The 26,598-nt window shown below is 46.2% G+C and overlaps 1 protein-coding gene across 1 annotated transcript in view; it reads left to right on the forward strand.

The window, feature by feature from the left end:
- The window catches only part of PolQ (DNA polymerase theta), a 206,752-nt gene that overhangs the window by 174,417 nt on the left and 5,737 nt on the right, over positions 1-26,598 (forward strand). Inside the window, exons 23-24 of the mRNA XM_075700430.1 lie at positions 6,185-6,296; positions 19,195-19,461. Of these exons, the coding sequence (XP_075556545.1) occupies positions 6,185-6,296; positions 19,195-19,461 (379 nt within the window). The remainder of the gene's footprint in view (positions 1-6,184; positions 6,297-19,194; positions 19,462-26,598) is intronic.

A 26,598-nucleotide genomic window follows, 5' to 3' on the forward strand; every position in this document is an offset into this window, starting at 1 on the left:
AACAGGCATGAGCAGTTACAATTTGGCAGCACTTTGGCCCGAAAACCAGGTTTTCGGTGTAATTTTTGCTCCTGGTGCATGAGGAGGCACAAAAAAGAGTTCTCGCACCTAGCTGCAAACTTTCATTAGAAACATCCATCCAAAAAACGAAATGCAGTGTCGTGTAGCTCTTTCGAAGCGGTGCCTGGCTCCAGTCACCTGTCATTTCGAAACTGCAAGTGAAGCCACCATTTCTTGCTCGAGAGCTTGTGATATATTTTACTACCATCGGGGCGTGACTGTATTCTGCACACCAGAGCGAAGTGTTGTATTTGGCTGGAAGCATAAACTTCGGAAACTATACTGCAGCGTATCGCCATTCTGCAAAAGTCTTGGACATCGTGGTCTCGGCCTTACGACTGCGTGTCAACCACATAATATCCGTAAAATTATGTTATTTGTGTCGCCTCATGCAAAAAAAAATGCAATGTTCGAAAGGTAAAACATCACCGTGAACTGTTATCGGCATTCAGCAAATGCGTAAACGAAGTGCTGCCAAAGTGTGATCTCCCGATCATGGTGTAGTAACCGCCGACCCTTTGCAACATTGCATGGTAGCAACGCGCAGTGCAGCATTCTCGCCGAATCGGGTCACGTTGACAGAAATGCTTGAGCGGCTATTGTTTCCATGGTGGAAAGACAAAGGGTCGCTCAAATTGTTGAAACAGGCATAATGCACACGGTGCTGCACGGATAATTGGGTACAAATGAGAGTGACACCAGTGTGCCATTCGATGTAGCACCGGTGCACGCGCCAGCGCAGGCCTCACTCTTATGCGTGGCACACCTCCGCCCTGTAGGCGTGCCTTGAAAATGCGTAACCTTCTTCGCAGCTTTCGAAACCCGCACGAGGCAGTCGCTTGCTCATCTTTAAGCCCACATCGTCATCGTGACTGGAGCGGAGCACACGCTGCCGTGCGCCCAGTTTGGTTGTGCTTCCGTGTTTGGCACTTTGCTTGTGCCTTCTTTTTACCGTGACCAGGTTCAAAGCATTCATTGTCACAGTATGGCGATTAAAAACATTTTTTTCATTATTCCTGGAAGCAGTTTCCATAGAAACAAACAGAAAAGTGCCTAAACGTGAGACTACAGCAACATAATCATGAGGTACAAAAAGGGAGATTGTGCCCTGGTAAGCAGCTGAGGTCAGTTTTGCTTGCCAGGGCACATTCCTTGCACCGGGATAGCAGGAGGGGGTAGACAACCCGCGCCTTTTGCCTGGTGCCGTTCAAAAGGGCTGTGCGCATTTTCCCCCCTCTCTGCAGCCGCAGCCCTCCGATACCAGGCTGCGGCAAGAGCTCCCCTGCTTAGCTGTGCGAGCATCCGACTCCACCTGCACGTTGCCCATGACACACCCCTAGGAGGTGGGGAGAGCTCAGATTCAGAGGCCGCGACTCCACCGAAGCTGGATTACACGGACGCACGACCATCCACATTGCTCAGGCACCTCTGGACCATGAATGGTCGTCGGACTTTTCCATGACCGACTTACGAGATATTCCGACATCTGTACCGTGGCCTCCAGTAGGCTGGATGACAGCTGCACGCAACCTACCCCCGGCCCTAACAGCACGGTTTTGAACTCTCACAAGGACGCCATTTCATGCTGAGGCCTCTGTGAAGCTTGATTACAGGGGTCCGCAAAAGCCCCCGGCCTTTTCAGTATGGTTTGTGTTCACCGTGGGATTGCCCTGGTGAACATTGCTGTTAACCTTCCTTGGATGTAAGCCGTGTCAATAAGGGAACTGTCCGCCTTCATTCTTGTGTGGAATGATCAACGCCTTGCCCCCAGGCAATAGGTTACAGAAGCTTGCCACAAGCCTCCGGCATGGTCCAGCCACGGCACTGTACAACGCCATGCACTTCAAGCATGTCATGCAAATGTCGTCCACTCTTTGGCCGCATTAGGCCTCCCACAAACCTTGGTGCGCTCTTGTTTATTTGTGATGGCCATGTTGACCTGCACGATTGTAACTGATTATGATCAAGTGCACGAGATTATATATACATACCTCTTTGTAATAAACACCAGTTGGAAGTTTAACCTTGTCCTTGTTGCCTTTTTAGTGTCCCATGTCCACTCTAGCGCTAGTCACTTCAGCATGGTATATCAACTAGCCCAGTCTCACACCCTCCTCCATAGGGAGGGTAAGAAAATCATAAATGCAATGAAATGTGGTCGTTATAACCAATAGATTGTTATATCTGGGATCGTTATAAGTGGTTTCTACTTACAACCCTGAAATACTGTGAGGGCCTTCTTTCATAATGGGTATTTATAATGTAGGGAGTGGTTAGTTTATTCACCCTTTTACTAAAACTTGTGTGAATGCAGTTATTATTTCGAACCATGTTGTTGTTTTTACACCATACTTCCATGCAACTGAGGTCGTCCTGGAGCTCTCTGGAACCTGTTTGATCTGACACATTCGAATACAGAACACAGTCATCGACTAGCATTGTGATCCTGCACTCAACTACATCTGCAATATTATTTATAAAAACAACCTAAACAGGGCAAATTAGTCGACCCAATACAGATCCCTGAAGCACTTTAGAATAAACACACTAAACAATGACAGGATCCATTTAGATGAACCTTTCGTTTTCTCAATCTTGAGAAATCCCACCACTAATCAATCTGCAAATTGTTTTGTTGATGTTGAGATCTTCAAATTTGTTTGTTAAAACTGAATGTGAACTGCGCCAATGCTTTTTCAAAATCTAAAAACAGGTTATCAATTTGTTCCTTGTTATCTAAACCAATTGCTAATCACTTTGCTCACTGTAGTACTGGGGAAAATATGCGTGGCTATGCATGGCTTCCATGTGACTTATGTGGGCAGCAACTATCACTCAAGCGTTTCTGTTGTGACCAGCAATACCACAACAGCAAGGCGAACAGTTTTAAGAATTTCCACTAGTAAATGGGCTTGTATCATACTTGCACTAAGAGACATGAAAATGCCTCGTTCACCATATACAGTACCTTTCATTCAACCTTTTACTTGGTGTTTTTATAAATTAAGAAATATTATTCGGCATTCGATTCAGTATTTGTAAACACAGAATCTCTTGAAATATTCACATTTGATTCTATTAGAAAGTTACTAGGTGTATGTGAATACTTGAATATCACTGAATTGAATAGTGAACAGTCGATTAATTCGATTCGTGAATTAAACATTTGCTATTCGATTTTTCGAATATTCGATGTATTCGGCATAGAAACCCGCCCAGTGCAACATGTTGCGTGCGTCGCACAGTCTATTGGCTCGATGCCCGTCAAGCGAGCGTTTCACATCGTTTTTGGCACAAAAAGATAGCCAAGCCTGCCACGGACAGGCCGCCTGGGCTGGCATGGTAGCGGACTTTGCCACTGTGAGTGCTCTCCAATGTCGGCCTGATTCAGGGATCGCACAGAGCACCCTAACACCGCCATTCGCAGAACGGCGTTCTGTTGGCCGGGGCCGCCTCTTTCAGTACAAGGTTCGTCCGGGTTGACAGGTCCGATAGAAATTATAATGTGACATGTCCAGATGGAACGGCAACAAAAGCAGTGCATATTTCGTAAACTGTGAAGATCAGGTCGATTAGCTGCTGATAGGCATGCCAAATGTGTCAGATAATGCGGGGACAAACTTCACGTCGCTACAGCAGTCGTCCATCACTGGTGAACGACCCGAATGAACGTATTAGTGGCAAGCATTCTGCGACAGATTGCGGCGCATTACTACATCGGCCAGCAGCAAATTTTGGTCACGAACATTAGGCCTGATCGGTGCTGCTTCATCGGGCGTTGGCGACTAACGTTACGGTCTGATACCGAATCAATGCAGATCTAATCGCAGCAGCCAAATGACATTCGGAAAGCTGACAAACAGCCTCGCAAACGAAAACAAGAGATGGCAGATGAACAAGGATGATGGGGGTAGCGAGCGTCGCGCGAACTTGCCTTGACTCTCCAGATTCGAGATTCTTTGACAGGTGGCAAATCATGCCATATAAAACAGCATAGAGAGTGCCTGCTGTTTGCTGTCGGCGCCTGCTACTGGCGAAGCGGTGATTGAGTCGTGATGTGTGGTCCTTTTGTCTGTCACTCAAATTGGCCTTGCGATAACCCAATTGGCATAAAGTTGGTTTAGCCCTTCTGAATGTAATTTAATAACTGGAAAGAAAAACTTTGTGTGCAATAAATAAAAGATTGCCACAAAACACACGTCCACTATTAAACTGAGAACCTCGTTTGTATTCAGTACCGCATAATGTCACTAATTCATTAGTTTCGGAGAGGAAAAAAAGTTGATTTTATTCAACAGACTTTCTATTGATAAAAAAGAAATATTTTCCAGACCTTCATATACCGGAACTGTGCTGTAAGCAGTGCTTGCGTACTGATTTGCTGTTTCCTTTAATAAGAGTGTACTGGGCTGTATGGCTTGATTACTATGTACCCAAATTACCTATAGCTTGCTACATTCTTGTTGTGCAATGTTGGCAGACTCCCGAGCATGTGCAGCACCGTATTTTCTGGCCCGAAATGTGTAAACATTAGGTTGTCTGAAAACTTTTCTTATATTCGATATTCTATTCAATTTTAATCTTTTTCTTCTTGATTTGATTCAGTATTTGATTCTAAATCTATTATTTGGTTTTTGTACACCCCTAAAATTTATGCTTTTCGAACGCCCCTGTTGTTTACATTTTTTCTTATGTTGGGCTGCTTCTAAGGCCATCGCGTCATTAATTATAGCTAATTTTGAGGCATCTACCCTTATTTTGCACTGGCTTCATAAGGCTGTCAATTGTCATCCTTACTGTGATCCAGTGGGAGCAATGACATCCTCCTATTCCCATGGGAAGGGTCATTTGCTCTGCCTTGATTTTACAGCATCTGTGGAGAATGCAAAGCCCAAGGCAAATGATGGCTTCGAACTACCCAATGAAAAATATTTCCAACATATACATATACAGCAGAACCTTGTTCATATGGTTTTGGAAGAAACCTCGAGAAAAATTGTACTAACCGGGAAAACGTGCAATGCGAAGTCACTAAAAAGTTTGCCGGACTCCAACTGTAGTTGATATCTACGTAATACGAACTGCTGCAGTACGAGATGTAGACACGTGCTTAACTGGCAGGGCCCGAACGGCCCAAGACGTGCGTTGACGTTTTTCTGGCTTTGGCAAGCTTACATTTGTGCTCATCGAATTTGGTCCGAGTCAGCAGCTGCATTTTGCAGTGCATTTTGGCGGGAAGTTTTGACATGCCCACTTGACAAGAATAGCTGGGGCACAAAATGCCAATGCGCACCCAGTTGGTGGTGCCCGAGTGGCTTGAGACGCGCTTTGTTCTCGTCTTATTGCATGGTGCTCAAATACAGCGATGGGAAACGGAAACGAAATCGAGCTGGGGGGTGACGCCAGCATACGATGTCAGCAGCGCAAAACACGATGCTCACTTCGCGCTGCCTGTAGCAGGGAAAGGCGGCACGTTCATGTTACCACCTATTGAAGCGTACCGTGAGCTTCCAGTGACAATACGCCACCTGTGCTGTGAAACAGATAGGTAAAGATGCTTATCACAATGGGATTGGTGGCAATAACGGAATGCGAATATGCGACGCTGGAAGACCTGAGAAATTTGCTGGTATGGGAAGAGGAACTTGGGTGCATGCTGGCACTTCCACGTTACATGGGCCGGTGAGTACTGCGGGGAAGCTGCCGCAGTGAGCGCCTACTGCTCTCAATTGCACGTGCCTCGTGGTTTTTCTTGTTCTCGTGGGATCTAGTGGCCGGAAACAGTATCATGCAATCGTAATTTGGCGATGTACTGAACCTCGGTGCCGAAGAGTTGTATTTTCTGGGTGCATGTTAACCGGCAAAAAAAGGAAGTGCAACTGTATTGTGAATTCTTGTGTTCTTGATAGCAAACATTCACGCTGGGAAACCTTACGAAACGGTATTGTATCAATGAGGTTCTACTGTATGTACATAAAGAAGCAAGTGAAAATAGCCCACATCCAAGTTCTGACATTGTTGGCCTCTGGCAAGCATTGGGTGACCTTTCACTCTTTCAGTAATGAAACATCTGGCTAGTATTTCCCTCCTACTTTAGCTTAGGCATTTGTCTTTCTTTGTGCAGATCTGCTATGGCATCACCTATGGCCAAGGTGCACGTTCTCTCGCTGAGCAACTTGGAGTAGAGCACTCAGAAGCAGAGGCCATGATTGCCCAGTTCCGACAGGCTTTCCCAGGTAGGTCTCCAAAGATGGTGGCAGGCATGAAATGCCCATGCTAGATTTATGGGGGACCCCTGTGCCTGGAAACTTTTTTTTTAATTCTCGATTGATTTTAATGAAACTTGCCGAGCTCATGCATTTCAATGTGCTAGTTTTTAATATACATCCAGTTTTCTTGCAGAGTAAATAACTTTCTAGAAATTGATGAAATTCAGCTTTATTGCATAATTTGCTTGGAGGTGAGCTATCTGCCAAACTCTATATGGCATAATAAATATTGACATACGAAAATGATGCGGAACTAACAGAGTGAAAATTATCAAATATGGGATTCTAACCTAATTTTATATCAAATGAGAACACTGCAAACTTCAGTGAGAGAAATCCATCTAACTACTAAAAAAAAACATTTTTATTTTTACTTTTCTAATAAATCCAGGAACATTATTTCGTATATTTTCGCTTTATCTGCTTTGCCTTTATGGTAAAAAAGAATTACAGTGATAGGCCAAGTAGAAGCAGAGATAATGCACCTCCAATACGGCGTCATCATCAAAATTGTGGTTGTCAGAAAAAAAAAAACAATTTTACAACTGATATATTGACAAGAAAGTTTGAAAAAACGGCACCAAAAGCCATCAGTAGGCACTAGGTATAATTTATGGCCGTTTGGCCGTTGCCAGTCGACAACATAGCACACACTGCGAGTACATTCATTTCAAAAGGATTACACATTTTTGGGCCCTCCTTTCCCAATGAGCTCCATCCCGGTGCAACTTCACTGCAGATCTCACAAACCACAGTCAGTTAAGTAGCAAGACTGTAATCCTGATTGCTCTGCACCAGCTACGCAGAACCACCACAAGTATTGCACGAGAAAACGCCGAGATTGTTCACTGCTGCAAGTCCGACGACAACAAACGGAGCAGAGGGCTTCGCGACTGAAACTGATGCACTATCAACGGTTGGATCTTTCACAAAACGCCAAATCTTTCGCTCCGTGGCCGTCGTAGATGCAATCATGTCGAGTGTAGCTGGTTCATGTGCTCTTATCGTATCCATTTCCTCTTCAGTTACGACAACCGTGTTCAATTCTTACGTGAGTGTAACCGGCGTGTGGATATGCGTGATCTGACAGAGCAGTTGAGGCGTCAACATTCAGTGGCAGTACGACTTCAGCAGCGAGCTGCCAGGTATCCTGTGCTGTCTGTGACAACAGAATTGCTTTCGGAAGTCTATTGCATCTTTCAAGTTCCCGGCTATAACGATTCACGGAATGAAACTTTGTCGGACCTCTAGCATGTCCAGCATCGCAGTCGCGAGAGTAAGACAAAAGACAATGCCCTTATCACGTCTTAGCGGCGGAGCATCGTGTAATCAATGACCAAGTGAATGACATGCTCGAGCATGGCATCATTCAACCATCCCGGAGTCCGTGTTCTTCTCCAGTTGTCATCATCATCAGCCTAGTTACGCCCACTGCAGGGCAAAGGCCTCTCCCATGCTTCTCCAACTACCCCGGTCATGTACTAATTGTGGCCATGTTGTCCCTGCAAACGTCTTAATGTCATCTGCCCACCTAACTTTCTGCCGCCCCCTGCTACGCTTCCCTTCCCTTGGAATCCAGTCCGTAACCCTTAATGACCATCGGTTATCTTCCCTCCTCATTACATGTCCGGCCCATGCCCATTTCTTTTTCTTGATTTCAACTAAGATGTCATTTACCCGCGTTTGTTGCCTCACCCAATCTGCTCTTTTCTTATCCCTTAACGTTACACCCATCATTCTTCTTTCCATAGCTCGTTGCGTCGTCCTCGATTTCAGCAGAACCCTTTTCGTAAGCCTCCAGGTTTCTGCCCCATATGTGAGTACTGGTAACACACAGCTGTTATACACTTTCCTTTTGAGGAATAGTGGCAACCTGCTGTTCATGATTTGAGAATGCCTGCCAAACACACACCAGCCCATTCTTATTCTTCTGGTTATTTCAGTCTCATGATCCGGATCCGTGGTCACTACCTGCCCTAAGTAGATGTATTCCCTTACCACTTCCAGTGCCTCGCTACCTATTGTAAACTGCTGTTCTCTTCCGAGACTGTTAAACATTACTTTAGTTTTCTGCAGATTAATTTTCAGACCCACCCTTCTGCTTTGCCTCTCCAGGTCGGTGAGCATGCATTGCAATTGGTCTCCTGAGTTACTAAGCAAGGCAATAGAATCGCAAGTTGCTAAGGTATTCTCCATCAACTTTTGTCCCCAATTCTTCCCACTCCAGGTCTCTGAATACCTCCTAGTGAATACCTACTAGTGCATAAAAAAGATGGTTCTGTTCTATTCTGTGCCGATTACCACCGTCTTGACAAAGTAACACGGAAGGATGTTTACCCTTTACCCCGAATTGACAATGTACTTGATTGTTTGCAAGGCGCCGAGTACTTCTCGTCATTGGACCTGCGATCTGGTTACTGGCCAGTTCTCATGGCTGCGTGCGATCGTCCTAAGACAGCGTTGGTCACCCCTGACGGGCTATATGAATTTAACATCATGCCATTCGGACTCTGCCGTGCGGCCGCAACTTTCAAGCGCATGATGGATAACATACTTCGCGGTCTCAAATGGAACATTTGTCTGTGCTACCTTAATGACATAGTCGTCTTTTCTTCAGATTTCTCAGTGCACATTTCTTGTCTCCACCAAGTTCTGACATGACATGTCTGAACGCTAGCCTTCAGTTTAACATAAAAAAGAGTCGCTTTGCAGCTCGCACCTCGACAATCTTGGGCCATGTTGTATCCAAAGACGGCTACCTCCCTGATCCTGTGAAACTTTGAGCTGTCGCCGAATCCCCTAAACTGACGTCACTGAAGGACATTCACAGCTTCACCGGCCTTTGTTCTTATTTTCGTCACTTCGTGCGAAATTTTGCGACCGTTATCGCTCCTTTGACGTGGCTTCTCACTGTTGGCACCGACATGTCTAACTGGTCTCCTGGATGTGATGACGCATTCCAGATGCTATGCCAACTGTTCACATCTCCTTCGATACTCCGGTACTATGATCCCCGGGCACCTATGGAAGTACGCACGGATGCAAGCGGCGTTAATCTTGGAGCGGTGCTCGCGAAACGCAAGCGTGAGTACCGCACCAAGGTCAACAACTATGACGAAGCAAAGCAAGCACAAGCATCGCACCAAGGACAACAACTATGACGAGTATGTTGTCGCCTATGCGAACCGAGACTATAGAGTTTCATACAACTATAACTAGAGGGAAATCTGGCACTGTGATCATTCAACCATCATGGGAATGATGGGAATTACAGGCTACGGATTGGTATTCTGTTGACTGGCGAACTAGTGTACAGGTATTTTTTGTAGTTTTGGTCTTGCTCCAAGCGCAATTGCTGTAATTCGCAGTGGGACAGTGCAACGCAAAGCTAGCTCTCTACCTTTGTTCTGTTGCTCGAAGTGGCTATCGCCTCTTCGAGCAACAGAATAACTGGGCCAGTGGCTGGGCCGATGTTTGTGTCGCGGGGTGGTGTCGAAGCCTTGACGAGAAACGACGGCATCATAAACCTTGAAAGAACGTGTTTTGGCCATTTTTACCTTGGTTTGTTAAGCAGGTTAGGTTGGTGCTGTAGCGTTACGTGCTTTATGAAACTTCCGAAGAGCAAAAAAACTGATACAAGACATAGACTGTTGAACTTCTAGTGGCTTGACAATCAAATTTGATTGAGGGCTTCGTTACGCCATGCTCGTTTATGCGCTCATTGAAATGTGTGTTTCAGGACATTTGAGAACACAAACTTACTTGTGGTAGGAAAGCTTGGTAGGAAAGCTCGCAAAATGGGTAAGTGCAAAGCCACGCCATAACAGCTGCTGGCACACGCTTCAGAAGCGGTACGTCAATATAAAATGTAACAAAGCATACTTGTAGGAGGCCACAAGCGTCCTAGCTAGCACTGCAGCAGATGTGCTTAAAAGTACTTGAAGACGTTCAGCAATCGTGACAGCCAACGCAGCCTGTCGAAAGCACGCGAGAGTCCGCAAATGCCTGTCTGCGAAAAAAGTCTCTAGTTCACAGCAAGCAGGCGTCGTAGCAGATAAGACTGTAGCATTCCTCTCAAAGGCGCAACACTTTCTTCCGCTAGAAAATATATATTTCCATAAATACTTGATGAGTATTTTTATATAAGTACATGTACGGTTGTTATTGGTGTTATAAAAATTAATAAATAATTATTCTCCGACACTAAATTGGGAACAGAATTGCAGAAAAATGCATACCCTGGTGTGCCCTGATGGCATGGAGGAAGGAAAACTGAGGAGGGGCCCTGACGTCACTCTTTGTGAAGCTAAGTGAAGCTGGAAGTTGGTGTTGCTCTGCCATCATCTCGAGCTAGTTCTTCCCTCTTGTTTACATTTCTTGCGAAACCATGCCATGCTGCGCACTACCGGGCTGCTCGGACGCGCGCTCCGCAGCAATACTAAACAAAAGGATGTAATCGCGATGTATTAATGCATTACCATTGCCAACGTCATATTGAAAGAACTTCATAATGAACTTCACAAATTGGGCCGTGAGGTCGAATCGGCTACTTTTACTGGCCTTTATGAAAATAAACATGCTTTACAAGGCCAGCAAACTGAGCTGTTCTCATCAACCGCAGGTGTTGGCCGCTGCCCAGTTCTTGCGCGTTTTTAAGGAAGGTCACCTTTATCACTGCCTTCTACTTGCTTCTCTGCTTGGGCTTTCTGGGGCTCCGAGACAGACATGCGAGCTACACGCCTGGCGATCCGAAAAAAAATGTACACATTCTCACTTCACTGCAAGAATGCACTGGAAACAGGTACAACACACCGACCCATTTGCGATCCATTTGCAGTTTATGAGCACAAACACATATTCCCGCTGTAGCTTGAGGAATCGTCGTGCTTTATTGAACAAATTTTGGGTGGCCACGCATCTTTATGACACCGTGCCAGCGAGAAGGCAGAAGTCATTTCTGTCTCCATGTTTAGATTAATTTACTGCGGTCTGAGGTGCCTTCTTCAAACGGTAAGTGAGGTTTCACGGAACCAAAGTTTTGCGATAGCCGGCACATGGTGCAGAACAGTATGCACGTGAGCCGGCCTACGTGCGACCATGGAACAGCCATTTAATGTGTTTGCAGGCGTACATTGCGTGGAGCCTTGCTCACTCTTGCAGCGTATCCGCTAAGCTTCACTTCCTGGCGCTTGTTGCACGCACAGATAAAATACGCCTGCGTTAGGGATCATTTGTTCCTGAATAAGTCAAAGCAGCCACTTCTTTCCCATCTTCCCGGATGAAGCGTCGACTGGTCGCCGCACCGTGCCAAGGGTAGCAAAATGCGCATATTCTGCATAACGCTCTATCAGCTTGTGTATTGGGGTACACATGTGCAGATGTGTATGAACCTCGAATGCGCTCTGCTTAAAAGACTTCGTGCTGTCGCAAATACTGCGAGAAGCAAGCGACAGTGGAGGAAAATGTGTTTTAATATGCACAAAAGCAAGTAATTCCTGAACACAAATGTTCTAAAACCGGGCCTATGCATTCTTGCATTACGTATGTTCTATGTGCTGCAAATGCACCATGCGCTGTCAAAAGCAGGAATCACTGACCTGCAAGGCGCTCATTGTACAGATTCTGAAACGCATCGGTTTTGGCCTGTGATGGCACAATAATTCCGTCGAAGAGGGCAAAATTTCCTGTGGATATTCCTTTGTCCGTTGCCATTGCCTTGGCGCAGTACATTCCATACAGCATTGCATGTGTGTTCATTTCACGAGCTTTAGTTCCTCCTGTCCTACCTGGCCACAGCAACATGCGGGAGAGCACGGTCGAGATAACACACCGCAACAAACACGGAGACTAGCGCAAACACCTGCCTGCACGGCGCCTTTGCCACGGTATGAAACCTACAGAGCAACGCATGTGAGCGCACAGAACCATAACAAAGCCGCCATTGTGGCCCGAAAGCATGGCCACTACAGCAAAAGAAATAGAAAACTGCAAAAAAAAAAAGTGAACCTATATGTCATTTCCTCCACACTTTTCTCCTAGGGTGTGGAGTGGGTAGGGCCTCTCCTCAGTTTTCCTTCCTCCATGCCTGATGGCAAACGGTGCTTCAATGTCAAAGTCATACAAAGTTTATGTAATGTGTTGCGCATTATATAACATACTGCTGAAATAAAATTAGATTTTAGGTGATGATGTTTGAGTATAGCTTCGTTTACTGCGCCGCAAGCAAATGCCACTAATCTAAAGATCAAAGTCAATCCGAAGCCTGTACTTCCCATCATTCCCGTTTAGGTTGAGGCAATGCTCCGGAGAGCCCCCATAGACACTAGCACCACATTTCCCTCCAGGGTACTTATTTAGAAACTCTACGGCCGAGACCAACTATTCAACCACTGAGAAGTAGTGTGGGGCTCTTCGGAAGTTCCGACCCTACCTTTATGGCCGACCCTTTCGCGTCGTCATGGACCACCATGCTCTTTGCTGGTTGTCGACTTTGAAAGACTCCTTGGGCCACCTGGGTCACTGGGCCCTGCAGCTACAAGAATATGATATCCAAGTGGTGCACAGGTCTGGCTGCAAGCACTCCAATGCGGACGTCCTTTGTCGCTCTCCTCTACCCCGCAATACAGCGTCTCTCTTGGCACAGTACACTGCTAGCTCAGAACTCAATGTCGGGTCCATGCGTTCGGAGCAACGGAAAGATCCATGGATTGTTGCCCTGCTCAACCTTCTGTCAGATTCTACCACCATCACGCCCTCCTGCACGCTCCGTCGTCAAGCCCCTCATTTTACTATGTGAGACAACCTGCTCTAGCCACAACTATATACCGGATGGTTGCAATTGGCTCCTCATAATACCTTGTCACATGCGCTCCGACATCTGTGCTACTTTTCATGCCGACCCACAGAGTGCTCGCGCAGGCGGGCTGAAAACTTATGCAAGGCTGCGCCAACGCTTCTACTGGCACTGTATGTATAGCTTTGTCTTCAAGTATGTCTGTGCTTGCGAAGCCTGCCAACAACGCAAGGTTCCACTGCAACGCTCAACCGGCGCTCTTCAGCCCTTGCCCTGTGCGGCCTTTGGATCATGTTGGCATCGACCTTTTTGGCCTACTCCTGTGCACTATGTCTGGAAACCAATGGATAATCGTTGGTGTTGACCATCTCACCCAGCGTGCTGAGACCGCCGCCCTTCCTGCCGCTACAGCACGTGAGGTAGCTCTCTTCATCCTGCGCAATTTCGTCCTTTGACATGGTGCTCCTTGAGAACCCCTCAGTGACAGAAGGCATTTCTTTCTTTCCCAAGTGGTTAAAGTCATGCTTGCTAAGTGCCACATCATCCACCACACATCTATCACTTACTATCCTCAGACCAATGGATTAACTGAGCGCTTCAATAACACTTTTGGCGTCCTACTCACTACATACATCACGTTAGACTGCTCCAACTAGGACATGGTTCTCTCCTTTGTAATCTATGCTTACAATACCGCAAGTCAAGCGACCACAAGTTTTTTGCTGTTCGTTTTGTTGTATGTACGAGAACCCGTGTGCATGGCTCTATACAGTACTGCCACGCCAACCCAGCACCTCTAAATTTAGGCCCATATCAGAAGTAACCAAGCACGCTGAAGAATGCCGCCAACTTGCCCATACCTTCATGATGGAGGGTTAAGCTCACCAGCGGAATCGACATGACAATGACCTGAGCATTACCACTTTCCTTGTCGGTCTTTCGTTTGAGCTGCTAGCTCAAGACCACGGACCCTACCGGATCGTCGCCTGTACACGTGCCATAAACTGTGGTCGACCCTCTGACGACCTGCAGTGTTGCGGTCGTGAGGCAGTGCATTTCAACTGGGTTAAACCGTATTACGATCCCCTTATCATGTTGTCACCATGAGTCACCAGGATGGCTACTTCTGTCTCGTGGGGCCATTGGAATGACGAAGATGGCAGAAGCGTTACTGCAGCTGCATGGCTCCTGAAGACAAAGACCAAAGGCTCAGTGTCGCTGCTTTTGCTTGCTCTGGCACTTGGCTGGAACTTGTCGCCTAATTTCTAAATTGTCTGCCCTACGACTTGACTCTTTAACATTATCCTGGATTCGTAATTTTCTTTTTTTCGAGGACAGTTTACTGCTGCTAACAATTTCTCTTTCCCGCTTTCTTCTGTTAGCTCTGGTGCGCCACAAGGCAGCATCCTCGGCCCCTTACTCTTCTTAATCTACATTAACGACTTACCCACCCAGATTACTTCCTGCATGCGCCTTTTTGCCGATGACTGCATAATCAACCATCCTATTCACACAACTGACGATCACTTGAAACTTCAAGCAGATCTTAACCTTATCGCTAACTGGTGTAACAAATGGCTCATGACACTAAACTTTACAAAGTGCGAGGTGATGTGCTTCAGCCGAAAATGTGTAAATTGTACATTTTCGTATCATCTTAATAACGCTATGCTTTCCCGCACTTCATCATATAAGTACCTTGGTGTTGCTCTTACAGAGAATCTTTCATGGGTCCCACATATCACTTCTACATGTGCCAAAGCATCACCTTCTCTTGGCTATCTACGACGCAATTTGCAAAATGCCCCGCCAAACATTCGAAAACTTGCTTTCCGAACATTCATTTTGCCACAGTTAGAAATCGCCTCCCCACTTTGGTCCCCTTATCAAAATTACGTAATAAATATGACGGAAATGATACAAAATAGAGCAGCCTGGTTCATATCCCGTAACTACGGTATAAACTCAAGCATAACACAAATTAAACTAGACCTTCTGTTGCCACCATTAGATATCCGCCGCAACATCGCTCTTCTGTGCTTATTCCACAAATATATTTACACTAATAAACGAACCCGGTTACAACTGCAAATACCCCCACTCTTTTTCACGCAGATTACATAATCAGTTCAGTTTCATGCGCATGTACGGTAAAACAAATGCATTTAACATCTGCACTACCTTGTGCCATTCATCTCTGGAATGACCTCCCTGATAACGTAGCCTCCATATCTAATCCCGACATGTTCCGCTCTCAGTTACTCACGCTTTTCCCATTTAATATCGTTCACGAGTGCCCAATCTAGTGTATTTTATCGCACATTTTTGCCATGTTGTATATAATTTTCATAAACGGTATTCCTTTTGCTCTATTAACAGTAACAAGTGTTCGGTGCCTTCAGATGTTGCATTGTGTTCCTTGTGCCTTCAATATTGTGTAACACGGTAACCTTTTTATAGCACTGTTCCTGTTGGAAATTTGTACTTTTTATACCTTTACTGTTTAATATGCCCCCCTTACTTTATTCCCTGCCATAGACAAGAATGGCACAGAGAGCGGTGCTACTGCGCCGGCGTTGAGAGCGCCGCATGCGAGGCAAAATTCAACTAGCGGGTGGTATGCCTCTCCCATCTCTCGTTCGCACCACCTTGATTGCCTCTTGAAATGCATGTGTTTGGGCACGTTTCGTACCGTGCCCGGTGTGTGCCTACGTGTGTGTGCGTGGACGCTTTATTCGAAGGACGATGTACAGTCTGTTTCACACTCAGGGGAAAACTCGGATTGCATTGCATCGCGATGCGGCGAGCGCTTGAGTCAGGCAGCGGCAACAGCTCGCGCAGGTGCTCGAGGGGCGAGGTCTTGAACAGCATCGTCTGCTACGTCGGCGTGTGCTGGCTGCATTTTCGGGAAGCATTCTGCTGTCAGTTGCAGTGCACCAATCTCATCGTTACTGTGTATTCTGTGTATTACTGTGTATTCCTTACTAAACGTTGTGCGATGCCCACTGATACGCCTCGAAGGTAAGTTCATCGGTGAAAGGTGCAGGGCAGTCACGTTCGACGTACTGATTCCATACATCCTTGATGGCCCATTCCTGGAAGGTGACTATATATTCTAACACGATAGGCTGCCGATCCACACTTCTCGTGTTGTGCAAGAACTGCTGGAAGAGCGCGCCGTCACTCTCTTGGAGTGGCCGCCTCAATCCCCGGGCGCCAACATCATTTAAAATGCCTGGGGCTCGTTCAAAGTATCGCTGGCGCACGATCCCCTCTATCAGTCGCCTGAGGATAGGCTTCGATCCACCATCGTCAGTGACTGAGACGAGCTGCAAATGAACACATCCCTGATCAAATGACTCTACTGCCTCACTCACTGCCTTCCAGGATGAGTGCTGTCATCGCTGCCACTGGGGACATGACGAGATACTAACTGAAGTTCAGAGCGTGACGTGTCCAATTCCGCACCGGCGGGCAGGGTCTGTCTGGTGTAGTGATTGATTGTCGAGAAAAATCACATCCAGCTCATTGTCTTAACCTAAAACATTCCTTTAATCGTATCCGTTTGTTTCATCGTGTTCGACCCCCACACAGTTATCATTGTTAAGTGCTTTGTTTTCCTTTTGAGTCAAATGAAGACTGAGCACGTTGCACGCACATCTTGGTGCATCTTGTCACTGCATATTACGGTAGCACACACAGTGAAGAAATATACGTGCACATGCTCAGTACCCCGGCCTTTCGAAAACAAACGAAGCATGCTGTCAAAAGAAGTTTGTGGAATTATTGCCAATGAAGGCTCAGAGTTTGGCGTTGCACAACATTTAGTAAAGAATATCAGCTAAGTTGCTGCAGAACCGATAAAATCGGTGCTCTGCCCCTGACAGTAGCACGCTTCCAGACAATATGGCCAGCGCGCGCCGCTGTAGTAGGCGACGCAGATGACGACTCTGCCCCTCGAGCGCCTGCTCGAGCTGCTGCAGCTGCACGACTCCATTTCTTGCCGCATCGTGATGCAATGCGTTCCGAGTTTTCCCCTAAGTGTGAAACAGACTGTACATGCTTCTATTTGTCTTGAAAAATATCTGTACGCTTGACGATTATTTTTGTGGCTGCAATGCAGCGAAAGGACAGCGTCCGCTTAGCCATGTAAGTGACGTTGAGCAGGTAATTGGAAACGACATCGTATGTGCCGCTGGAAAAATCGTCGGCACATACAATGTGGCACATACATACGGCACATACGGGCTAAAGTAATTTTTGCAGTTTCTCACAAAATGTTTGCTACAAATCCGTGTTGTCTCTGATGGCGACAACGGACTTCCATCGACACTGTGTGGAAATAAACAAAATGTATAGCTGCATAGCACAAGTACGACATGCGCACACAACTTTAACTAGTACGTCCCCTACAATATAGTAGAGGCAGCAATGTAAATAGCTTGGCCATTTTTTAACAGTGCTCAAGAGACGGAAGTTGAAAGTATTAGTAATCATTTCTGCTTCAGCAATGCCGGCTCGACCAAGACGCGGGCATTTATCGTCCAGTAACTCGATTGATCGGTGCAGTGGTGATGCAGGAATGAACTCCGGTCATATTCAATGCATCGTGCACATATTCAATTTCTCGGCACGCGTGAACTTCGGCCACTGCTAGCGCATACAACGGAAGTGGTTTCCATTCTTGGGCAGCGCACATACAAACGAAACAAGAGAAAGAAGACAGGGCAAGCGCCGGTCAAACAACTGAGTTTTTATATGAATAAAAGGATTATATACCGAGTAATTGTTAAATTCATGTGGGTTACATATAAAAACCGTCATACACTCAGGAGTGATCAATGAACAAGCTCGCTTCATTTGGCAGTTGTTTACTTCGTTCAGCGCACCCCAGTAATTCATGTCTTTTGTCTGATTTTTTCATACCATTTTCTTGTGAATCGGCAGAATTTCACTGGTGGCATCAACCCTTTCGTGTCTACATTGCTGTCGTGACAGTTCACAACACAATCATAATTTTCGGTCATCCGAAGAGGCGCTGTCGCAAACAAGAGAAGTATCGCGCGCAGCGCGAACTGAATGCAGGCGTGACCGCTAAGGGAAGCGGCAGCGGAAACCTACACCCGTTGGAGGTGAAATCGTTCCACCAGGGGGGATACGAGCGCTGGCGTCTAGGATTAAACTTGACGTGCGGACACCAAGTTTCATCCATAGTCCATAGTTTCGTCCATAGGGCCTGTAAGGTGTTTTTTAATAAATAAATAAATAAACTGCTCGGCTGCTCTCTGTGCTGGACATGACTGGGATTCCCGCTAACTGTCAATAAACCTCATAGGAGGTGCATTAGTTTGAGCCTTAGTTTCTGTCTATGGACACATAGCAGATCCCATCCTAAAGTGGCCTTCATTTCTGAAACGCTAGTGTACGGGCTGTAATAATTACAAACTTTACTGCTTGGTACTGTAGTTCTCTCCATTATATTAATGAGATAATCTTAATGGGGATCTCATATTGCACAGGTGTAATAAAGTATTGTCCTGACATGTAAAAAGTACAGTTTCCTCAACTTCGTGTGTTGCCTGTTGGAAATTTATTCTAATAAAATGTAGCATTCTACCAGCTTTTGCTATGGGAGAGTCAATCTGTTTATTCTAAGTAAATGATTCGGTGAAATAGACTCCTAGGTACTTGTATTCAGACTGTTTGTTGATAAGCGTGCCATTGATGTTATATCAGTGCGGTAATTTGGATAACATTCAGGAAAAACTTACGCAACTGCACTTCTTAATATTTAAATTCAAGTTCACTTTTTTTCATACCAGTTTGCTATTTTATCTAAATCCATTTGCGAATCATCCAATTCATTTTCAGTTGTAATTTGTATATCACTTACTTGTCAGCAAATAGTTCTATGGGCGTTGTAGTAATGTTTTTGGCAGTGTTGTTTATGTAGATTAAAAACAATAAGGGCCACGGTATGCTTTCTTGGGGAATGCCCAAAGTCAAAGTTGTTGCTGAAGATTTGGCATTGTTATAAACTAATAAATAAATAAACATGGCATTTGATGACAGGCGTGCAGTGCTATGCTGACCAGCTTCTGGAGCGTGCCCGTGTCACGAATGAGGTGCACACGCTACTGGGCAGGCGACGCCCCCTGGTGGGCCTGCACAGCGGGAGCAGCAGGGACAGGGCCAAGGCCGAGCGCCAGGTGCTGAGCACGGCTGTGCAGGGCTCGGCCGCGGACCTTCTCCGACGTGCTCTGCTCTCGCTCGATGGTGCCCTCGCACGACGCTTTCCCAACTCGAGGGGCCTGCTGCCAGAAGAGCCACCAACACAAGGTGCGTTCTGGAAAAAAAGATAAGTAGGCTCATAGAGAAGCAGGAGCTGGCTTGTTTTTTTGCAACACTTTTTGTGACTGTCTTGGACTGCAAATTTCTCTCTGCTCTGTCTGCTCAGGCAGAGGGTGTCACAACTGTGCAGGAAGTCAATGTCTGTTAACGATGAATGTATAAAGGAAAAAAAAGGAAGATATTGACAAGGAGTGTGTTTTTCTTCTCGTCTCTGTTCTCTTTTACTGCACTAAGCAGTTAATAGCTAGGTGTCTGGATATCCTTGTAACATCACAGCTTCTTGTAATGTCATGCTCGAAGCCACAGAAAGACTGCGGGGTCATGTCTCTATTTTGTGATAGTCTCGCCATTGACTGCGCATCAGCCATTCAAGGCTGAGTGCACTGAAAGTTGTCAAGTTAAGTTCTTGCTGTTGCTTCGGCCAAGAAAAGTACAAAGTGTGAAATGCAGAATGTTGTTGCAACCCACTACAGTAAAACTTCGACAATTTGACCGTCCTTAATTTGGAAAATTAGATAATTCGGACGCGTCCTCTGGTCCCGGCAGACAAATGCATTATTTGATGCAATCAAACTCTTGCTAATTCGCGCGTACTTGGGCGCACATCGGTAAATTCAGACAACTCTCAGACTTGGCGAGTGCGGAGCGCTGTAAATGTGCGATACAAAAGTGCAAAAACAGCGCTAGTGCCCAACCAAAACAAAGTTGCTGAGTCCACATCGACATAGCCGTCAGTGAAAATCGTACATGAAATGATGGCAACGCCGGAACGCTTCGTGCCTATTTGTGCCTTTAAAGCCTTTATCCTTGCGTTTACCGCCGCGCATAACACCGCGTTTGGCCCGTGCCTTCATAACTGCGTAGTTGCCATCCATGATGACGTCAATAGCCACCACGGTTTCATCCACAGTGGTTATGTCAAACATCTGCAGTTTCGTTTTGACACTGTGCGCGCATCGGCCGCTTGCCTTCAGAACTGCAAGGTCACCATCCGTGATCGTGTTTATAGTGGCCACGGTTCCTTCTGCAGTGGTAGCGGTGTAGTGACTCGGTATGCATGTCGACTGTGTGCCTTCATGACTGCATAGTCACCATTCACGATTGCATAAATAGCAACCACGGTTTCGTCCACAGCAGTTGCGGTAAACATTAGTAGTTTAATTCTGACTCGGTGCGCGCGTCGGCTGTGTGCCTTCAAAACTGGAGAGTTGATATCCATGATTGCTTCGACAGTAGTCACGGTTTAGTCGATTACGGCAAACATTAGTTTTGTTTTTACTCAGTGCAAAGCTGTTCAGAATAAAGAGCACTGGCTACGTCGCTATGAATGGATGATGTGTTGGGGACCAGCTCACTGAAGAAAAAAAAACAATCAGGATGTGCATACGACAGCGATAAACAGGTCTCAGATGAAGACGCGCACCATGGCCAAGCTGCGAAAGAAGTTGTGACACCTTTGATGCAGCGAGGGCTAATCAGTCACGAGATGATAAGTGCAGATTCAACACTGATTTTGTGCAATATAGAAACAGGATTTGTTCATTAACCAGTAAATCAGCATGTTGACATCGTAATAATTTGTTTGTTTTCTTGATGCCCTCAATAATGAAACATTTTGTTAATTCGGTCATTTTTTCCCCTCTTGAAATCCGGATTAACAAGGTTTTACTGTATCATCAACAACACAAACAAAGTGTCGACAAACTGAATGTCCTATAAAGGTTTAGTAATTGCCCACCTGTCACACGTTTCCATGGCAGCACCGAGTGGTGCCACAATTATGCTGACTCGGGCTGTGTATTTAATATCAAAAGCAACCATAGCAACCCCCGAGTGATGTGTCCGCCCTCCAGGCTTGAATGGCCGTTGTGCGGCTTCAGCATGCAATGCTTGCTCACCCGTGAGGTCACGTCTTCGTCGCTGCCAGACTGCGCTGAAGCGGGGTGCTTGTGCAGTTCGATTGTGATTTCGTGCTTCAGAAGGCCTATTTTGATACCCCCTTCAGGCATTGATTATGTCCTGAAAATTTAAATTTGCCGCATTTCTTGCATCTCCAGAATCCCGAAAAGCATACAGCTGCAGAACGGATTAAACATTTTCAATTCTTCGGTGAGTTTTGTGAACTTTACAGTATGTGGACTCCATGCAAGATATATCAATGGGAATGTGAGATTTGCCCTGGCGAGAATGTAATTCGAAGAAAGAAAGCAAAAGTGACAGGTAAACTGGGTGCTCAGCACCTCACGTATGGCCAGCCGTGAAACTTATTTGCATTGTTCTTTTTTAATATATATTTCATCGTTACAATGGCTGCAATGCATTAATATCCAGTTTTTGCACAGTATGTAGTAATCTCGATACCACACAAACCGTGCACTACATTCTAATTCGATCATAGTTGTCCTACTCTATGATGCCATATTGGAAGCATAATATTGTGACAGTGATATGAGTGTAATGTAAAAAACTTGCTTGAATGGTGTTGCAAAGCCCTTTAAGACAGGTGGGATGCTTTCATTCTATCTTCCTCTTTCACCTTGTTGTCACTGTGCCTCCTCGGCTTTCTTGCAATTGCTTTTTATAATCTTGCAACTGACATTAGTGACATTGGTACACATTTTCTTTTCTTCTTTCTTTCATTCTTTTTGTTAGTGCAGTCTCGAATTGCAGGCAGAAAATGTACTGCTTGCTGTTCATATGGTTTATTTGCTCTTGAAAGGGCTGACATGTGAAGACCTCTCACGTGCACTGCACATTCAAGCACCCATCAATGCGCAGTGCAAACAACTGGAATTAATTGATGTAAAGAGAAACAGATGTATCATTATTACAATCCAAACTGCCTTGACTGATAACAAAGCCATGTGACAGCGTCCCTGTCAAATGTATTGCAGTACAACCTCATTCATACATTTTAGAAAAAAAGAAATGTGAGAGAAAAACTTTCTACCCGAGAAAATATACAACGTGAAGTCAAAAAAAAATTTGGCAGACTCAACCATAGTTGATATTTACCGTATTTACACAATCGTAAGCCGACTCGAATGTAAGCCTACCCCCCCATATCGCTTGTGACAAGAAAAAAAAAAACATACCCAAGGGCGCATTCGATAACGAAAATTTATTGGTAGCTGGCGTGGTCACTGGACTATTCGTCTTCACTTGTGCCATTGTCCTCACTAGTTCTGCCATCGTCATCGCTGCTACTGTCACACAGTACGTCTTCGCCCAGCGTAATTCCACACTTGGCAAACGATCGCACCACGACATCTTGTGGAACAGCAGCCCACGCCGAATGCACGCAACTACACGCAGCCGTCAGGGAGGCTTTTTCGACAGGTCCGGTTGGCGTAAGTTTGCAGTTTTCTGCCACCAGCTACTCGTACTCACGGTGGAGCAGGTCCTTAAAAAGTGAAGATCCGGGCTTGTTTCACGACCATGTCACACTTCACTGACAGGGTCCGATGACACATTTCAGGGACGTACATCACATAGCTCCGGAAAGCGTTTCAACTTTGGCCCGTGGGAAATTGTTCGCTTGCCGTCACAGGTGAAAATTTTGCTTCGCTGCAGTTGCCACTCTCACACCACCCGTTCAGAAACATCGAACTTGCGGCTTACTCTGCAGTGATTTATTTCTTCGGCGTAAAGGACGGCAGCTCTCTTGAACGTTGCTGTGAATGAGTGCCGTATGTTTCGTTGACCTGGAGCACTCATGACGACTGCGGAAGCACGGAAGTAGCACGTAGCCGACAGTCGAGTCGAACGCGTCAAACGAGAGCTACAGGGAAAGAGAAACACGTGAGCGGTGTCTGCTCTTCCATCAACTATCGATACTCCCTGCAAGCACCGCTGTTCTGGGAGTGCTGCCGCGAATGGAACAGCGGCACTTCCATCAACTATAGATACCCCGCCCCCCACCCCGTAAGTGTTATGTGCACTGTACAACTTTGAAAAATGTTGAAAAACTTGTCCGAAAATCAAACAAATGTGCGGGATAACGAAAACTACGGGTAGGGCCATAGAGCAAACATAAAATTGTAACTACATTGTAGCTCTCCTGATATCTCGTTGGTCTCGCTTTTTTGGCGGTGCCATGTTTTGGTTTTGATTGTAAGTCGATCCCCCCTCTTCAGATTTTCAAATTTGAAAAATGGGTCGACTTACAATCATGTAAAGTGGTACGTAATGCAAGGCGTTACACAAATCATTATGGCACAAAACCTCGACACACGCTGAGCTAGTGGGGCCCAAGGAGCTCATGACACACAATGTCATTCTTGTGACTTCAGCAAGCTTACATTGCGCTTCTCAAATTCAGCCTGGGTCAGCGGTTTCTTCGGGCAGGGCGTTTTGGCAGCAAGATTGGACATGCTCACTCGATGTGAATCGTTGTGGCATGGGAATCGCATTGTCATTCGTGCGGTTTTAGCAAGCTTACGTGGGCGCTCCTCAAGTTTGGCCTGGGTGAGTGGCTTCGGGCAGGGCATTTTGGGGGCAAGTTCGGCATGCTCACTCAGTGTGAATCGTGGCACGAGACATCGACGCGTGCCAGACTGGTGGGGCCCAGGCAGCCCGAGACGCACACTGTCATCTTTGTGGCTTCAGCAAACTTACGTATGTGCTCCTGAAATGCGACCTGGGTCAGCGGCTTCTTCAAGCCGGGCGTTTTGGTGCCAAATTTTGACATGCTCACTCAGTGTGAATTCTTGTGGCACGAGATGCCGACGCGTGCAACTTGGGGAGGCTTGAGTGGCCCGACATGTGCGTTGTCGTTTCTCTATTGTGTAGTGTTGTCATGAGCCAATAAAGGAAGAAAGAAAGAAGAAGAAAAAGCAGAAGATAAGAAAAAAACAAGAAGGCACAAGGAGTTGATGGCAGAAAAAGATAAAATAGAAAATAAGAGCGTACGAATAAAAAGAATACAATATGAAAGCAGAAGAAGGAGCCCAAAAGTGCACGCACAGCAACGTGGCCAATGAGAGAAGGGACTTGTAGCCGAAGAGAGCGGCCCAGCTACGCTCTGGGATGAAGGCGGGGAGAAGGGCTGGAGGCCGAACTGGACGGTTCGATCGCGGAAACGGCGGCAACCCAGTGGAAGCAGTTCTTCAGCTGCCGCGGCCACAGCCCACGAGCTGAGTGGGCCTCTTACTGGAAGCAGCAGCTACAGGCTGACGGCGCCGCTTCCTGGATTCCCTGCGGCTACTATCCCTAGCTTGCGGAGTTGGCCGGACGATCCAGGCGCCTAGGTCACTCCACCCTCCTGACCCCCTGACCAAGCGTGGTCCGAACGTTGGATACAGCGACGTCGAGTCTATGACGCATCGGCGGGCCCAATGACGTGTCGGCGGAAGCAGCGATGACGAGGTGGCGTGGCCACGTCGATAGACTTTATCTAAATATTTTCAACTTCATAATACATCGTGTCCGAGGACTAAAGACAATATTTTCAATTAACGAGCTTTGTATATAGTTTTCGTCGTATGTTAGAGTTTTGCCATTGGGTTGGCAATGCGTGCTTTCTGGATATATGTATTTTTCTTATGCTCATGTCCCATAAAGGCTTTTCCTAACTCAAACGTTCCTTGCATCATGTTTACCACCCTGAGAGTGTGACAAATATATTTTGTCACGGTCCGCGTCCAAAAATCACCGCCTCTTGGAAAAAAATTGAACTGCTGCGAAAACAAAAATATAGTCCTCCTACTTCACGTCTGATGGCAAAGTGTGTCCATGAGCGACGCGGTAGGTCTTGAAAGCGGTATACCAAACATTCGATAGCGGGCAGCCATTCTTGCTTCCTACTTTGACGATTGCGAAACACCAGAGCGTGTTCAAAAATCACCGCCTTGGGGAAAAGGAGCAAACTGCTTAGAAAATAGACATGGTTCTCTTCCTTCACGTCTGATAGCGCAGTGTGTCCGTGAGTGGGGCAGAAGGTGTCTCAAGTGGCCTCTCAAACCCTCGTTAGCAGGCTAACAATGCACAATGGACGCGGTATGGAAAGAGTTAAAGGGCCCCTCACCAGGCCCCATATCAAGTTCTGGTTGTATCCTGGAATTTGTTACGTGTCCTTTAGGGAGCGTTCTGCTGAAAAATATTTTCAGATCGGCTCATTAATAGCCGAGATAGAAAAGTTTCAGTGTCGCAAACCCATGATTTTAGGAGGCGAGCTTCACCGCAAACACAGACGCTCTCTCCAATTGCCCTGTCTAGCCTCTGCAAGCGGAATTCCTTCCTTGCATTCTCCCAACCGGACCTTGAGAATCACATGACAATTACGTCATGGGCCCTGCCTTCATCTTTTTTTTTTTTTTTATTGTGCGGCACACTTCCGGCTCACAGCATCGCGCGCGAGCTGTTGCAATCGTCTTATTTCGTGCAGCACACGATTTTGCGCGCTGTGCACGAGAACAGCTGACTAGCAGTATAATTTAGTGCTACACGAATACTAAGGCCGACACAAGCGGATCACAGAGTGTGATCCCGCGTTGGAACACAGTAGAAGTGTCTGCGCACGTGACTGCATGATGTGATAACAAGCTGATGAAACGAAGTACACCTCATTCTGCGGTGTGAAGTACAACAAAAACATGTACACATTCGGTTTGTTTGTTTTATTATTTCTCTGAGCTTTAACTCATCTATTCAAGCAACATGTTACACAAATAAGAGATGTTGCCTCAAAGAATTCTCGAAGTCACTTGTCACCACGAATGACGTCACAGTGCAAGCACGTGTACGTAGCCATGCTAGCATGTGTATGTCATGCTCCGGCTTGGAGCGCAGCAGCCACGAGGAGAAGGGATACGGCATTCGGCTTCAAATTTCAGACCTTTTCGTGGCACGTAGCGATGTAATACTTTGCAGACACGATCGTTATGATGCAATGCTCTGCGCTTGTCAGCTCAATATGGCCAGACCTGGTGAGGGGCCTTTTAAGACTACCGTAAAATCCCGAGTGATAACACACCTCAAATCAAGAGAAAATCAAGTGAAAATGTGAGGTGGTGTAACTTTCAGTATGCAGTAAAAAAAAAAAAGAAAATGTATAGCAGTCAAAGAATGAACACGTGTTTATTAGTGTTGCATTCATTCGTCATCAAGACCGTCGAATGAACAGTC

This window comes from Dermacentor variabilis, chromosome 7 (assembly GCF_050947875.1).
Source record: "Dermacentor variabilis isolate Ectoservices chromosome 7, ASM5094787v1, whole genome shotgun sequence".
Lineage (NCBI taxonomy): Eukaryota > Metazoa > Arthropoda > Arachnida > Ixodida > Ixodidae > Dermacentor > Dermacentor variabilis.